At 40.1% G+C, this 17,709-nt stretch overlaps 1 protein-coding gene across 2 annotated transcripts in view; it reads right to left on the bottom strand.

Annotated features, from left to right (window-relative positions):
- The window catches only part of Cul5 (cullin 5), a 39,830-nt gene that overhangs the window by 21,626 nt on the left and 495 nt on the right, over positions 1–17,709 (bottom strand). The window contains exons 1-4 of one of the 2 annotated variants that reach the window (XM_019049850.2): positions 17,129–17,287; positions 14,123–14,332; positions 13,177–13,365; positions 5,878–6,019 (exon numbers count right to left, since the gene is read on the bottom strand). In XM_019049850.2, the coding sequence (XP_018905395.1) occupies positions 5,878–6,019; positions 13,177–13,365; positions 14,123–14,332; positions 17,129–17,155 (568 nt within the window). In that variant the 5' untranslated portion in view covers positions 17,156–17,287. Of the gene's footprint in view, positions 1–5,877; positions 6,020–13,176; positions 13,366–14,122; positions 14,333–17,128; positions 17,288–17,709 lie in introns of those variants that run through there. The other variant, XM_072296514.1, reaches the window with a different exon arrangement.

The following is a 17,709-nucleotide window of genomic DNA, read 5'->3' as shown; positions in this document are numbered from 1 at the left end:
AATCGCAAATTGATTGCATCCAAATTGAGGAGCAGAACACATTTACATCTTAAGTGATCCCCAAGAGTTCTAATTGACCCCCCTGAGAAGGGGAGCTTCGCCCCCTCCAAAAGTTTCTCAAGATTCCTCTTTGGTCGCGAAATTGACGTCGATTCTCTAGAAAAAGGCGGTTTCTTCCCAAAAGGGCGAGTAGCGGAGCTTAGGGACCATGAAATTCAGAGTCCTCGGGGTTGATTACCTAGAAAACCGTCTTTTTCTGGAGAATCGACGTCAATTTTGCGACCAAAGCAAAATCTTGAGAAATTTTTGGAAGGGGCGAAGCCCCCCTCCTCTCAGGGTTACTTTTAACCGTTCAGGGGGATCAATTAGAACTCTTGGGGATCACTTAGGATGTAAATGTGTTCTGCTCCTCAATTTGGATGCAATCAATTTGCGATTCGGAAGGGAGCTCCGATTTTTGAAATTGGGCCCCCCGTTTACCCCCCCCCCCCCCCAAGGGGGAATAGAGGAGCTGCGGGACCATGAAATTTGGATTTCTCGGCGTCGATTACCTGGGTAACCATCTTTCTCTGGAGAATCTACGTCAATTTTGAGACCAAAGAGAATTTATGAAGAAGGGTACTGTCTCCCCCTTTAGGGGATAATTTTTGGGCCTTGGATGGGCCGATTATGGATTTTTAGGGATCAATTTCACGTGAAATTTTCCAGGTTTTTCAATTCTGATGCGATTAATCCGCAATTCGGTCGGGAACCGTGTCTTTTAGCATCGTGACCCCCTATTTACCCCCCCCCCCCCCCAAGGGCAGGTGAGGGGGTTTCGGGACCACGAAATTCGGATTTCTTGGGGTCAATTCTCTATACAACCCCGCAGTCCCCGACTTCGTACGACCTAAAACAACCGAGAAAAAGGCCTCGTATGGGTGGTCCGAAACACCCTGTATGACACCATTGCAGACTCCATTAAAGTCACATTTATCACGTCACTATGCAACACGGCCCATCCCGCACACCTATATTCGAATTAAAATTTTGGTGCATTGCCTGGCAGCATGGCAATGTTAATTCATATTTTCATGCGTAATCTGGCAACACGGCAATGTTAATTCATATTTTCATGCACCATCTGGCAATACTACCCATTCTAACGTGCTCATTTTTACACAGGGTTACCCAAAAGACACCTACCACCCCTGTAACTTTTTTTCCGAATCAATACTGAAATTTGAAACTTGAGGAATGTTCCTGAGTCTGAAGTAGCAACTTTCTGGTCCCCCAAAAAGTTTTGCGGGCAGCCCCTCTAAAGGGAGCGGGGGCCAACTTTTTTTTCAAAATAGCAACTTCCTCTTTGTGACACCTCTTTCGAAATCCGATAAAACAAGAAAAAATTTGGCGCAAACTGCAAGTAAAAATGTTGATTTTTCACAGAATGGCCGCCGGTCAAAGTTCAAAACAACAGAAAGGAGGGGTTCCGATTAGGGCCGAAATTGATCCCTCCACGGAATCGGGGAAATTTTGGATACTTGGCAAGACGATGCATATTTTAAAGAGGTGGTCGAATTTTGCCATGACTCACAATTTTTGGCTGCTAAATAGGGGCTTCAACATGACTCCAGGGCCCAACATAGCTGAAAAATCGTATTTTTCACGGTTCTACCTCAAATTCCGACCAGGGCCCAAAGCTGACAAAACATGAGCATCAAACGTGATGTAAGACACCTATACACGTAACACAATGGAATATGATCAACTGTCGCCTCTGGGCCTAAGTTTAAAATCGAACTTTTCTTTCTTTTAAGCCCAAAGGAGCTGAAAATCCATGTTTTTCTGCACTTCTACCTCAAATTTCAACCTGGGCTTGAGGGTGACGGGTTGCATGAGCTTTGAAATGATGTAAGGGACACTTAGAAATGAAAGATATGGGAAAATGATCAACCGTAGCCTTTAGGCCCATATTAAATACCGCCGAATATTGCATTTTTTTAAAATGTTCCATTTCGGTTTTTTTACCAAGTCCAAAGATGATTCGGCCAAAAGGTAGTAGTTGATCATAATTCAGTGTCTTACGTTTCTACTTGTCCCTTATATCATATTCGAAGCTCATGACCTGTCACTTTTGTGCCCAGGTCGAGATCTGAGGTAAGAGCGCGGAAAACGTAGATTTTTATCTTGTTTGGACTACTAAGTTAGAAAAATTCGATTTTGAACTTTGGCCCAAAGGCGACAGTTGATCATATTCCATTAAGTTACGTGTCTAGGTGTTCTTCACATCAAATTCGATGCTTATGACCGGACATTTGGGCGCCCGGGTCGAAATCTGAGGTAGAACTGCGAAAAACGCAATTTCTCAGCTATTTCGGGCTCAAGAGCCATATTTAAGCCCCTAATTCAGAGCCAAAAATGGGAGTATAGACAAAATTTAACTATTTCTTTTCAATATGCACCGTCAACTGCACAGTATCCAAAATTTTCCTGATTCCGCAGAGGGGCCGATTCCGGCCCAAATCGCAACTCCTTCTTTGGCATCTCCGTTTATATTGATGGATTGGGATGAACCCGGAATCCGAGGGTTTTCTGGGTGAGAAAAATGATTCTGACATTATATTCGGGGAAATTCAGTCCTCCGCAAAATGGCGGCCGTCAAAATGGCGACTTAAAGCGGGAAGTAGAAAATTGGGAGCTTATCGGTGAATTTGCATGAAACTTGATATCCAGTGATATTTCGGCTCGAAAAAGACAAAACTTTCATTGGATTCTTCGACAAAACAAAGTTTGGAGGGTGGGAGAAAGTTCTCAATTTCTACTTTCTGTTGCAGGAGTAGATTTAAGGACTTTCTCTCAATGCCAAACCCTCATGTTTCCTCAACTCGACCCTTCGTCCGGCTACTTTAGTTGAGTCAGCTCAATGCGGGTATGACGAGTCCTTATTGTCACTTTAAGAGAATGGGTTAATGTATAGAGTAGAGAAGAATCATAATAACAAATTCTGAACAAAATAAAAACCCAGCACCCGGAATTGGAACGCGATTCGAGTCATTTGACAACTTTTAAATGATAAAGTTGGCAATACCACAGTTTGAAGTTGTTTAAATAAGTCTTGTATAATCGGAAGCTCTTAGATCACACATTTCTTGTAAAATTTTGCAGTGAGTTCCACCTTGAAACCTTCATTTTATCATCAAATTCGATATTTTGGAGTTTTTTTTTTTTTTTTTTTTTTTTTTTTTTTTTTTTTTTTTTTTTTACTATTTATTTATTTGCACAAAAAATAAATAACATTTGTACAGAAAATGCATTTAGACATATAAAATGTCTTTAAAATGCTTAATTTCAGTTTGGCTTAAATTATACTGGCTTTTAACTAAGATTTAACATAGTGTATACTACCTAAAAATTAACTGGAGTAAAAATAAAACATATTTATTATAAAATAAATATGTTTTTTCATTTTAAATGAATTACGACGGGCTGACCCTTTCAAAGATCAAGTGTCTCCTGACAAGTCCATAGAGCAACAGGAGGCGCTCAAATATTTTATTTATTCTGGAAAAAATTTAAAAAAACCCTGGATTTCAAGCTCGTGGGTTTTCCTGCGTTTTAATCTCCTTATGCCATCATCCTTGTCCAACAGCAAAAGCGCTTCTGGATTCGGATGATTGTGCAGTCGGTTTTCGTATGAGGTATACATTTTCGTAATATAGTCCTCTACAGAGTCAATGTAGAGATCCGCTCTTATATCCGCATTTCTCTCAAACCATTGTGCTTTAGCAATATTTCTGAGGATTTTCATTAGCATTATTTCTATCTGGTCGAGATTGGTTTTGGCTGCGCAACCCCACAATTGACAGCCATAACTCCATATGGGTCTCAACATTGACTTGTAGAGTAAGAGTTTTAGCTTGAGGTCTAACTTAGATTTTCTGCCTAGTAGCCAATACATGTTTAAAAATTTTAATTTAATTTGAGCTACTTTTTTTTTGATATGGTCTTTCCACCTGAGCTTGGAATCCAGAAGAAGGCCTAAATATCTTGAAACTTTTTCTCTGGGAATTTGATTATTTCCCAGATGAAGAGGACGATGATGAATTTTTCTGTTTGTGAAGACTACTTCAACCGATTTTGTAGAATTAAGTTTGATTTTATCATTGGTTGTCCAGTTATTTATTTTATCTAGATGGATTTGAACATTTTGACAAGCCTCCCTATAACTCTTGGATGAGTCCATCACAAGCGTATCGTCGGCGTAGATTCCCATTTTCCCCTCTCCTCTGGGCTGTGGGATGTCCGCTGTGAAAAGAGAGTAGAGGAGGGGGATATTTTGGAGTACGCAGCTTGGCAACTCTGCCACAGGGGCAAAAAAAAAAAAAAAAAACTTTCAGGCGCATAAAAATTTCAGGAAAGTTGCATCTTACACTAGGTAACAACATAATAAAAATTCAGATCGGTTGGGGCAAGGATAAGGGAGGGGGGTTTCATTTGTTGCACCTAGGCCCAGTTTGCTATTTTACCCCTACAAAACCAAAAAAATGTGATAATTTTTCGAAAACGTCCCACAATCTACTTAAAAATTGGCCAAACACCCATCAAGGAGTACTCTAATATAAATATGAATTTTTGGTTGAATGAAAACGCCACCTGGAAACCTTCATTTCATCACAGAAATCGATATTTTGGAGTCTGCAACTTAGCATAGTTGCTATGGGGGCTACAAACTTGCACAGGCATAAAAATTTCACGAAACTGGCATCTTATACCAGGTAACATCATACTAAAAATTCAGATCGGTTAAGGGAAGAATGAGGTAGGGGGAGATTCATTTGTCACCCCTAAGCCGATTTGGCTACTTTACCCCTTAAAAATCTCAAAAATGCGATTATTTTTCCAGGAGCTCCAATGACCTACTTCAAAATGGCCCAAAAACCCATCAATTAGTACCTCACTACAACCTCAAACTTGAATTTTTTATGTACATTCAAAGTTTATGAAAATTTACTTCAAGGACACCGTGGGGGTTGCTGTTTGAAAAAAAATTTGGCTCCCCACCCCCCTTGGAGGGGGCTGCCCCCAGCAATTTTTGGGGACAAAAAAGTTGCTACTTTAGACTGAGGGACATTCCCAAAGTTTCAAATTTCTACATCAATTGAAAAAAAGTTACAGGGGTTGTAGGTGACTTTTAGATAAACCTGTGGCAAAAAATTTACATTACAAGATGTTTAAAGTGGATAACAAATGTTTCTTCAACTTTTTAGACACCCTCTGTCCCTAAATTCCCCTCCTAGCCGTACCAAGCTACGGGCGTTCAATCAATAAGTATCCCCCCTCTTTAAAATCAATAACAATGGACCAATTTTAAAAAAAAAAAATTGAGCTCTAAATCATTCTTAGGATATACTGAGTTCAACAAAACAAACCGCAACAAAATCGGACTAAGTGCGGCCGAACGCGAGCCGTTTAAACGCGGCGAGCACCTCGGCGCGTTCAAACGGCTCGCGTTCGGCCGCACAAAGTCCGATTCTGTTGCGGTTTGTTTTGTTGAACTCAGCATATCCTAAGAAAGATTTTGAGCTCAATTTTTTTTTAAATTGGTCCATTCTTACTGATTTTAGAGAGGGGGGATACTTACTTATTGAACGCCTCTCGTATCTGATGGTTTGCAACTTGAGGACACAAGATGTCTGAACTTTCTGTTTGAAGTAACCACAATGAGAAACAATATTTTAGTGCTGAGACTAAATGATATAGAAAACTCAAAAGAGTTTTGACGCCTAGAGCAACCCAGAGTTAAAACAGTAGAGTGAGACATTGCTTCCGTCCACAGGACATTCTTATTAAATGCCAGTGCTACAGCTAGGATACTTTCAGTTGCATAAAAGGAATTACCGTAAGATTCTCGAACACCGATAACTAATTGTGAGTCAAATGCTTCACCATTTCTCTCGGCATGGACTAATTTCATGGCTGAATCTTGCAATCTTTGCTTGATGTCATAGAAAATACTCTGATTCCAAGTGTCCAACATTAACTGCAAAAAGTAATTGAATAAAAGTTTGAGAGGTGGCACACCGTATTTACAGACAATATTCGACAATATTTTTTGAAAATGGAGCAGAAAACATTCATAAACGGTCAAAAAAGTTGAAAGGAATGAATTGAATGATTAAGGAGGAGAAAAGTTTAAGGTAAATTTTACTTCCTTTATTTTACTTGAAACATCGTGAAGATTTATATGAAGGATGTAAAATATATCCATTGGCTGACGCCTCTACCGACACTTTAATAATACAGACATAATTTTCTTATAAATTTAAGTAATCTTTACATGAAAATATAATTTTAACATTAATGTGAGTCTAATTATGTGTCTTTAGGGGCGTCAACCAATCAATAAATTTTCTACCATCTTTTAGTCAATCTTTTAGTCGTCTGTCAATTAGGACCACTTTTTAAATAAAAAAAATATATAAAATTTACCTTTTTTTACGATAAAAAGAAAGAAAAATCCTACAAGGATTTGGCAGGTATGTTGAGACGTACATAGGGTGTCCCAAAAGTCTTATCACCAACTCTTGAATGAGCAAACGAATAAAGCCAGCCAAATGCGAGTTGTATGAACATTAAAGATCAATTTATTAGCTCTCAAACGCAACTTTGTTGAACTCGATCAGTCAAAGTTTCATTAAGTTTTAGCAATTTTTTGGCAAAAGGTGAAAAAAATAAAGCTAGTCGGCTCACGAAATTCTACTAAAGCAAAATTTTATCAGCTAGTGTTACTGTGAAGTAATATGTAAAGACTCTCAAAAGACATCATTGAGAAACGACAAGAATTTAAACAATTTTGAATGATGCATCAAGAAAATGAGCGTCCGCCTACCTTGAGCTCCACAAGAGGGTCTATGATAAAAATTTTGAAGGAAACGGAGTGCCCTCCCCCTTCTCCCTCCACAACTTACACTTATGCCCATGTAATGATTGGATTTCTGGAGCTAACAAGAAGTTTGAGAGGACAACATTTTTACTCAGTGGAAGAAACAATGAGGGCGACAAAAAAGTTTCCCAAAAGTTTTTTGAGTCTCTCCGAATAGAAAGGAAGATTTAGAAAAGACAACAAGCAAAAACAACGCCTTAAATTATGCATAAAAAATGATACTACGATTTTTGAGAAAAAATAGGGAGAGTACAGGCATCACATGAAAAAGGATGACTTTGTTTATATTAAGTGCGGACTGTGTAAATTTAATTAACTACAAAAAACCCACCAAACTTTCAGATTTAAAGGGATAAAGACAAAAGACTCTGGCTAGAGTCTATTAACTTGTTGGACAGCAGACTAAAACTGATTTTAAATTGTGCCGATGTCTCCTCCCCAAAAGATGATAAAATAGATATTATAAAAAAAATAAACAAAGAGGAATAAGAGAGAAAAATACCAAAAAAAATTGATGGACCGATTCGAGCATCTGAACATGTTATAGAACAATATGAAATACTGAATCACACCAAGTCCAATATTTTCCTGGAGAAGTTTAAAAAATCATCCTCTGCAATTTCACAGGAGGCACTTTTAAAACATCTTTCAATGACAGTCATAATCATTTCTTTGAACTATAGATGTGATAGTTAATCAAATTGGTATTATTGGCATTTTAGGACGATTTTTATTGATGATTAGGTAACAAAGGAAAATAAACGTAAGTATTGAGTTTCAGAGAAGAAATTGGATTGCATTTAGCAAAAAAGAACCAAGAGCATTCAAGTGTCGCTAAAAGTTCGCAACTTATTTTACCTTGCAAATATAAATTGATCATCTGAACAAATTTTACCTTCCCTCCAAATCTTCTTATATATTTATAAAACCGGACGGGGTATGTATGTCGGACATCTCCTCCTCCGCTAATTTGTCTATTACTTCGAAATTTTACCGGAATATACTACGAAGGTCAGGGATCAGCACTGCGGGGGTCATAAGTCTTCAACTCAAAAATTCCTTTAGTATCCCACCTATAATAGTTACCGGATGTATGTCATCAATTCTTTCGTTCACGATAACTACCGTTAGATTTACGTTAGCTGATTCAAATTTTGTAATTTTGTCCATTTTGGTCTGATGAAGAACTGTATAGATTTTCCGTTAAATCGCATTTACCTATTACTTATAAACGGTAATTAACGTGAGTGCCCTACATACGCTGTTTTCCACTAATCTGTTTTTATGAAAGTTCCATTCCTTGGTTTCCTTGGTAACCTTTGTTTGCTATCAGCTGATGTTTTATTTCAATTTCTTTTTTTCATATTTTCATTTTTTTTTTTTTTTGTTTTTGTTTATAAATCATTGCTAGGTTAGTTTTAATTTTTCTGCCAGAATTTATTATATCCCCCCCCCCCCCAAGCTCATTTTTCTAGCTCCATCACCCTCTCCCCTCAACTAATTTTTCTATCGATTTTATCATTTTTTTTATGGCATGTCTTGCTCCCCTACCACCATTTTTTCGGTGTTATAGATATTTTAGCGGCCTCTAGACCCGTGACTCCAGTCACGGGCATTTCGCTAGTTCCTTTAATAAACGTCCCTCCCGTAAGAGAAATCGGGCACTTATGCGGTTTTAGCATTTGTCATTATTATTATTCTCAGCTGACCGAGCTATGGTCGTCTTTGTTACGCGTCTCCATCCGACAACACTCGTCGGTTGCGTTGCCCGATCAACTTAGACTGTATGACATCACTTTACTCGGCTTCGTTGCCGGGTCAACTTACTTTTTATTTTTTTTTTTTTTCTCTCTTTTGTTAGTAAATTTTGTGGCAAAATTAAGTGTCATGGGAGGTTGTCAACGGGATTTTATGTGACTAAGGGTTTAAAACGGGGATGTTGTTTGTCGCCAACATTATTTAAAATTTATCTCCAGTGCCTGCTAGAAGAATGGAAAAGGAAATGTTCTGGTATGGGTGTCCCCTTGGATGAGTTTGAAACTCTGTTCACTCTGTGCTTTGCTGATGACCAGGTGGTGGTTGCTCAAGATCAGGACAACGCGGAGTACATGATGCGCAAGTTAGTAGAAGAGTATCGGAAGTTGGGTTTGGAGGTCAGTATATCCAAAACTGAGAGGATGACTTTGGGAGGTGATCAGCAAAGCATTGAGTTGGAGGATGGGCAGAAGATCAAAGGCTGTACGGATTATAAATACTTGGGAGTGCGGTTGACCCAGGATGGAAGGACGGATCAAGCAATCAAGGAAAGAAACACCTTAGCGAGGAGGGCTATAGCGATGCTAAATGGAATCCTCTTGGATCCGCGGATTTCCAAAGAGAACGAGAGGAAAATTTATATCGCTGTAGTCAAAAATATATTAACGTACAGATGTGAAGTTTGGCAGCTGAAGAAACAGACACAGGATATGCTAAGAGCAACAGAGATGGATTTCTGGAGGTCAGCAGGAATTTCTAGGAGAAATCGGATCCATAATGATAGAGTGCATCAGATAATGGAAGTCGAAAATGACATCGTGTTCAACGTCATGACCAAACAGCTTGTCTGGTACGGTCATGTCAGTAGGATGACGGAAGAGAGGCTGCCAAAAAAGATGCTTCATTGGGTTCCTCCTGAGAGGGGACGAAGGGGACACCCGGAGAAAGGTTGGCGACAGGGGATTATGGATGAGATGCGGGAGTGCCAACTCCCTGATGACCTGCGGGAGGACCGAGTTTTGTGGCGGTTAGGCGTCGCAGAGCGCCGGAGCGGCCGACGCTTCCGCGCGCAAGTTGAGGAGAGCACGAGGTCAATCAAGGCGGATATCTATCAACGCGAGAAAAATGTGAATGTAAACATGCAGATTGTTATCAGGTAGTTATAATCATCGTCCCGTCGCAGGTGTTTTGCCGGATTGGCGTCGCCTAGGTTGAATATTGCGTAGTTTCCTTTGAGCAGGGGTTGGATGGAATGACTCCTCCAACAAAATGTTCACTTGTGCTGAGCTAGATGGTATGAAAGGAACGTTGATATCAGGACGGATCTTGGGATAGGGAGCCTGGAGGTTTTTGTCTCTCCTATGTACGAGAGATATGAAGAGCGTCTGGTGTCTCACCCCAATCCTGAGGCAATTAAGCTTCTGGATTGGGCCAGGGAGAGCAGACATCTTAGACGCAGGAAGCCTCATGAGCTTCTCACACCGGACTTCAAAAAAGTCTGATTTAGCACGCTGTTTCCGCTAGGGACTTGGTCCTATCCTCAGGGCACTGCTCCTCTCTGTCTCCGTCGACAAGGGAGTACCCCTAACTTGAAAGACAATCTGTCTAGTAATTAAACAGATACTTTAATTTCAGTTATTCACAGTTAGGCTTTTTGCACTTTTTGCCATCCCCTATTTTTCACCTTGTTTAGCGTAATTTATATCTATAAATATCCTCTGTGATTTCTATACCTCCTCCACTACTTCTGTATCTAACTCAATATTTTTACCATCTCTATGACTCCATATCTTATCAATTTTAGTTAACTTTTAATTCATAATTCTCCAATCTACAGTTTTCCAAAAGTGCTTGTAAAAATTCTTTTATTAAAACAAAATGTAAAAAGATCTGCTTTAGGGTCTAATCATCACATTGGAAATACTTTAATATGTATTTTACTGAATAATAAAAAAAAAAAAAAAAAAAAAAAAAAAAAAAAAAAAACTTGTGCCAAGGTATTGTTTTGGAAGCGGGAAGCTCGAAAAAACGCAAATTTCTTACGCAAATTGTGAAGAAAGAAGTGCATTTCAGACTTTGCCGCTGTGCTCATCTTTATTTTTGAGACTCTTTCCATTAGTTTCAAGTCTTATTTTTGCTCTAGCAAAAGTTTGCAACAGGCTCATTAGCGATTTTAGGGTGCTTTCAGAGAAAAATAGATGGACTTAAAACTCTGAGTAGTAACCTTACTGAGCAATGGGCGTGTTGCAAACTTTTGATGCAGCAGAAATAAGAATTGTTTCTATCAATAAATGTCTCAAAATAACGATGAGTGCATTGGAAAAGTTTGAAATGCACTCCCAACTTCACAATCTGCAGAGGAAATTTGCATTTTTTGAGCTCCCTGCTTCAGAAACGATACAACGGCACAGATGTACATTTCGTTGGAAGAGTCGATCTATTCAACCCTTTTGCAATAGCAATACCCAACATAGCCAACGCTTTAGCGTGCAAATCGCAATCGGGAGCATAAGGTCAGACAAAGCGGCTCTTTATCAATGCAAAGAAATCATGAATGTAAACATGCTGGGTTGTTAACAAATTATTAGAATCACGTCCAGACACATGTGTTTTAGCGGATTGATGTCGGCCATGTTGAATATTCTGTAGTATCCTAGCGCACAGGGGTTGCATAGAAGGACACCTCTAACGAAATGTTCACGAATGCTGTGGTATCTTTTTGGAAGCGGGGAGCTCAAAAAAAACGCAAATTTTTTGAGCAGATAGTGGTGTTAGGAGTGCATTTTATACAGGGTGTTTCAGACCACCCGTACCAGGCCTTTTTCTCGGTTGGTTTAGGTCGTACGAAGTCGGAGGCCGCGGGGTTGAATAGGGAATTGACCCCAAGGAATCCGAATTTTGTGGTCCTGAAACCCCCCCATCCCCCCTTGGGAGGTAAAGGGGGGGTCGCGATGCTAAAAGTCACGGTTCCCGACCGAATTGCGGATGGATCGCATCGGAATTGAAAAGCACGGAAAATTTCACGTGGAATTGACCCCTAAAAATCCAAAATCAGACCATCCAAGGCCCAAAAATGACCCCCTAAAGAGGGGGATAGTACCCCCCTCCATAATTTCTCTTTGGTCTCAAAATTGACGTAAATTCTCCAGAAAAAGACGGATTCCCAGGTAATCGACCTCGAGAAATCCAAATTTCATGGTCCCGAAGCTCCTCTAGCACCCCTTGAGGGGTAAACGGGGGGGGCCCAATTTTAAAAATCGAGGCTCCTTTCCGAATCGCAAATTGATTGCATCCAAATTGAGGAGCAGAACACATTTACATCTTAAGTGACTCATAAGAGTTCTAGTAGACCCCCTGAATGGCAGAAAGTAACTCCCTGAGTAGGGAGGCTTCGCCCCCGCCAAAAATTTCTCAAAATTCCTCTTTGGTCGCAAAATTGACGTCGATTCTCCAGAAAAAGACGGTTTCCTATGTAATCGACCCCGAGGACTCTAAATTTCATGTTCCCTGAGCTCTTCGGGGTCGATTACATGGGAAACCGTCTTTTTCTGGAGAATCGACGTCAATTTTGCGACCAAAGAGGAATTTTGAGAAATTTTTGGCGGGGGCGAAGCCTCCCTACTCAGGGAGTTACTTTCTGCCATTCAGGGGGTCTACTAGAACTCTTATGAGTCACTTAAGATGTAAATGTGTTCTGCTCCTCAATTTGGATGCAATCAATTTGCAATTCGGAAAGGAGCCCCGATTTTTAAAATTGGGCCCCCCCGTTTACCCCTCAAGGGGTGCTAGAGGAGCTTCGGGACCATGAAATTTGGATTTCTCGAGGTCGATTACCTGGGAATCCGTCTTTTTCTGGAGAATTTACGTCAATTTTGAGACCAAAGAGAAATTATGGAGGGGGGTACTATCCCCCTCTTTAGGGGGTCATTTTTGGGCCTTGAATGGTCTGAATTTTGGATTTTTAGGGGTCAATTCCACGTGAAATTTTCCGTGCTTTTCAATTCCGATGCGATCCATCCGCAATTCGGTCGGGAACCGTGACTTTTAGCATCGCGACCCCCCCTTTACCCCCCAAGGGGGGATGGGGGGGTTTCAGGACCACAAAATTCGGATTCCTTGGGGTCAATTCCCTATTCAACCCCGTGGTCTCCGACTTCGTACGACCTAAACCAACCGAGAAAAAGGCCTGGTACGGGTGGTCTGAAACACCCTGTACTTTGCCAATGAGCTCATAGTGATTTTCAAGACTTACTGGTAGAAACAAGACTTACTTTTGCTCTAGCAATAGTTTACACCAGGCCCATTCAATGTCGAAACTGAGCCAAGGTCTTCAAATAATGATACTTAAAAGTAACGTTAACATCTTGGAGACATTTTGTTAGCCTTGCATATTTTAAGACCCAAAAAGGCCCTCACGGGAATCAGTCCTTTGTGTTCTCAAAATGACTGTTAAAAATAAAATGCAAAAAAAAAAAAAGTAGGAAAGGAGAGATTAGAACCTTTCTGACGATGCTTTCATCTGACTGTGTCTGCTTGCCAGCACCCAAAGTTGTGGTTGTTTTACCTTGAGCAGCATTTTCAAAATGTCGGAATGGTGTAGGTAAATAGATACACTGCGTAAAGAATTTCCGCCACTCAGCAATGTATGCCTTCAGCAGTGCTTGATCTTCTTGGTGTGCCAAAACTCTCTAGAGACAATTCAAATATAATTAATTATTTCATAATTTCTGTATAAATTCCTAAGTTAATTTTTTTTTTTTTTTTTTCTTTTTTTTGACATACCTTGTGTTCTAGAGCACCAGTTAACTATCTTTTTCTGGGAAACGGCCGACAATTGAACTTCGGGACGAAATTTAGAGGGGAAACTCAACCCCACAGTATTCGATGACAAAAGTTTCAGCCCTCCAAAACCTCATGGGGGGGGGGGGGTGTTTAAGAGGGGTACCCCAAGTTTCTCGCTTGTTTCAAATGGCAAGGGTATGTTTGGACTTCAGATTGGGATTCTACACGAAAAGTTACGTAAAATTTAAATGGCGTAGGTATGGCCTAGTTGTCCCTTTCCCTCCAAAAATATACGGCTCCTCATGGGAAAATGGGGTTTTAAAATAATTAGGGGCAAATAGGCCATACGCCATATCAATTCTACGTAACGCTGCGCGTCCCAGGGGGCTTGGGCGTGGGCGAAGTCCCCCCAAAAACTGGGGTAGAACGAAGCTGAGCGCCGGTTTTTGTAACTCCTATCGATGAAATTCAGCATGGTCATGCATCACAACAAAGAGTTCATGACCAAGAAAATGTATCCTCCGCCAAATGAAGGGCGTACGGCTTTGCCCTGTGCAATTTATAAAACCCTCACCTCCCCTCCTCAGGATACTGAATTTTGCCCGCATGATTTATAGAATAGGTACCATCTAACAAATAATTTAAAAATGGAGCAAAACATACCTGCTGAGCAATTTTTATTATTTGCATTATGTCTTCTTTGAGAGCTTCCCGCACCTTGTACACTCCTTTTTCATCCCACAAACACACAAGATACATGGAGTAAAATAAGTCTTGCCACTCATTGTGGGTAACTGTTTCTTGCTGTAATAATTTTAAGATTATCGGTCTCATATGTGGCCATTGATCTTCAAAAAGCAACTGGCCTTTATCCTAGATTAAACAAACAAAACATATGCTTTAAGCACCATAAAAACTCCTGCAAATCAGCCTGTGGCATAAACAAAGATATTTCATAGATGGATAGAACCAAGGCTCCTGATGCCTTTGACTTTTTCTTGGACACAAAAGACCATGGAAAACGCCAGAGACATCAACTCGAAAATGCTCAAAAATTGGGAAACACTCGTTTTGAGGCGGGAATGGAACAGCTTCCAGGACATCGTTGAGTCATATGGCTTGTTTGACCTGGTCTCTTCACTACTGCCCGTCAATTCCATGAGGATTTCGAAGTAGATTTTCTTTCGAAATTATCGAGGCATCCGATAGGCCACTGACGAACCAGGGTAGCAGAAATAAAATCTTGGTACCTTCAAATGAAGTATTCTACTAATAATCAGTTGCACAATGACAAAACGAACCCATCCTTCAGGAAAATGCAGTCAATGGACGATTGTATATCAGCCACATCCATGCATATTTGAAACAGAAATGAGGTTAGGTTATTTTTTAATTTTTAAATAGCAAGTTTCATGATAATTGGGGTTTCATTATTTTTTTTTTTTTTTTTTTGTTTTTTTTTTTTGCTTCAGTTGGAAAGTAATTTATTTTCGTGGATCAATTTATTAGTACTTTAGATTCATGTGAGAGCCCATGAAGGAAATCATTGTTACATTTTAACTAAGAACATCGCTGAATATGTTGGACTATTGAATGCTCAATCTATCATGGCTGGCAGTAGCCACCTGCGGCCGAAGTCTTAACCCAACAACAATGGAAGTGGTCTGAAGACCAAATGGACCAAACCTTCATGTAAACACACGTAACTCCCTTATTCTGAAAATTGAGGTGGATTCCACTGGGAATCAGAGAAAACGACGTCACCAATTCCGATCATCCAGGTGTCTACGGACGCAGCTAAGTTGGGGCTACAGACTGATGAAGAGTTTTACAAGATCTATTGTGTTTTCAAAATGAAAAAATTATAAGCACTTAAAGGCCAAGGACGATGAAAATTTTTCTGAACACGGAGCCGTTTAGCGGGAAAATCTGAATTCATAGTCCTGAGAAAGTAACTATAATTCTACAGGTATCGGTAAAACCCAGACGAGTAAAAGTTGACCCTACAGAATCGCCATGTTATCGTGTACATTGGTATTTCCTTTTTTATAAAATCCTCAGTGTTTCAGAGGAGAAATTACTCAAAATACTACTGAACCGACTTTCGGCCTTTCAAGTCTCGTATTATTAAATATTAAATATAATCATAATTCATCATAATTTTTGGCATGAAAAAGTTCAGGGACATCATAACTACTAATTTATCAACTCGGTTTTTATTTGTTTTGCCCTAGGTCATTTATAGCCCACAGTGACATGACTGATCCTCTTATCATGAAATAACCCATAAGCAGCAATTCTTGAAAACTCCAGTGAATTTCTTACCTACTTGAGGGGTATTCTGGAAAAGTTTCAAGCAATGATGTTGGTTTAGCCCCATTCTAGAGAATGAGATAACAGCGGAGATTTGGAATCACCGGAGCCGAGTTAAGAATTTTCGCAGTTTCACCATCGATATGCAAATGGACCCATGAATTAAAAGTGTATAAGCTGAATTACTGGGTTATTTTTTCGTTTCTCTGTTGAGCTATAGAATCCATCAAATGTCATGTCCACCATGCAATGTGGGGAAATTAGTGTAAAGCACCAACCAGACACGATATTTTCTTGTGAGTCAAATCTGAGACGAAATGCTTGACAGCCGATACCTACTAGTGACTTGGTTTATTCTGGTCAACCAAAGTCTCTCAAGTGTTTAAAAATCCCTAGGCCCATAGAAATGCTGAAACATCCCTATACCTAGGGGTGCATTTTTAGACTTGGGATCATTGATGCAGCGTCAACGATCTACAAACTATAGGTAGGGTGATCCTATGGTACGCCAAGAGCAAAATTTATAACACACCAGGGGCAACGATTAGGTTAGGGCTGAGATAGTCGGTTTCTATGGCTTCTTATGGAACTGTTGCTGTATACGGACTTATATACAATTTAGAACTAACTGTTTGAAAATCTGTGTCCAGATACGGAACTCAGCCATTCATTACGTGAGTTTACGATGAAAATTTCAACGCTAATTCACTTTTTGTAAAAACTCCCGTAAGATTCCATGTATTTATGGTTAGGACAAAGATAAGGTTAGGGCGTGGAAATTGGCCATTTCCACTCCCCGCTAGCCTGTCAAACAACCGCTCCATGTGTGTCACGGTTTTTTGCAGGCCACCACAAATCTACAGTAACTAGATTGTTGAGCGGGGTCCATCATTGTATTAGACTGTTTATTATAAAGACTACAGTCAAAACTACTGGTTAAATAGTGACTTTGGATGACACCCGCAGTTTTACCTTTCAATAATACAATTTGGGGACACTCCCTTTGAAAGGGGGTGATTTTATGGCAAACCAAATACACTTATTGTTGCAAGGATCGGAACGTAGCCTACCTTTGTGGCACCTAAAACAATAGCTATTTACAAACTTAGGACAATCAAGATTCAAGAACTTTCCCCATCCCTGAATTAGGGTTCCGGTTTATCGCATTCCGCAGGCAACACTTTGTATCGCATTTCTTCTCTCAGGAAAAGCGAAATTGGCATGGCCGCAAACTGACAAGAGTGCTAGACTCTCTTTGGCACTATTATAACTGCGATGAAAGATTAAAATTACTAAAAAGTGTGAGGTAAATAATTTCTCATTGAGTAAAATTGGAAACGTGGGTTAAAGATTTACCTTCAACATTAAAGATTGACCAGGCATAACTACAAGACGAAAACACAAATACAACTTTCGCTACAATTCTTGCTTCTACTTCAGCTGAGCTAAAATTACTGTCAGAATGTCAGATCCGCAGCCGAGCATTGACTTATAACACAATCTAGACCGCGCACTAGGCCGGACTTATGGCGGGGCGGGGGAGGTAAGACAGCTAGCGGGGTAAATCAAGGTAAAGACGCGCCTTCAGCTTAAATGATACAGCCGAATATACGAACGAAGCGTGGCAACGGCTAAAACGCCTTTTTTTTCTCTATGGCTAAATAAAACGGCACCGGCAAGACTGGCACAGCATTTCCATTGTCTCAGAATATATTGCCGGTACACTTGCTGGGTTGCCTATCGTCTCGCCTGAAGGGACTCTAGCTAGACTGATTGTGAGCTAGACTAGAGCCGCAATTTCTAGCAATTTCCATCAGTGTTCCCATAGTGTTCCCTAGAGTACCTATGCTGAGAGAGTATGGCCACTGGGGTTACCACCTCTGATTGGCTCAGCCATCTTAGGCGGAGCCCTTAGGACCCAAAAATGGCGGACGCCA

This window comes from Bemisia tabaci, chromosome 2 (assembly GCF_918797505.1).
Source record: "Bemisia tabaci chromosome 2, PGI_BMITA_v3".
Lineage (NCBI taxonomy): Eukaryota > Metazoa > Arthropoda > Insecta > Hemiptera > Aleyrodidae > Bemisia > Bemisia tabaci.
Note: the sequence above shows the minus strand (reverse complement) of the source record. Positions and strands in the feature narration are given on the sequence as shown.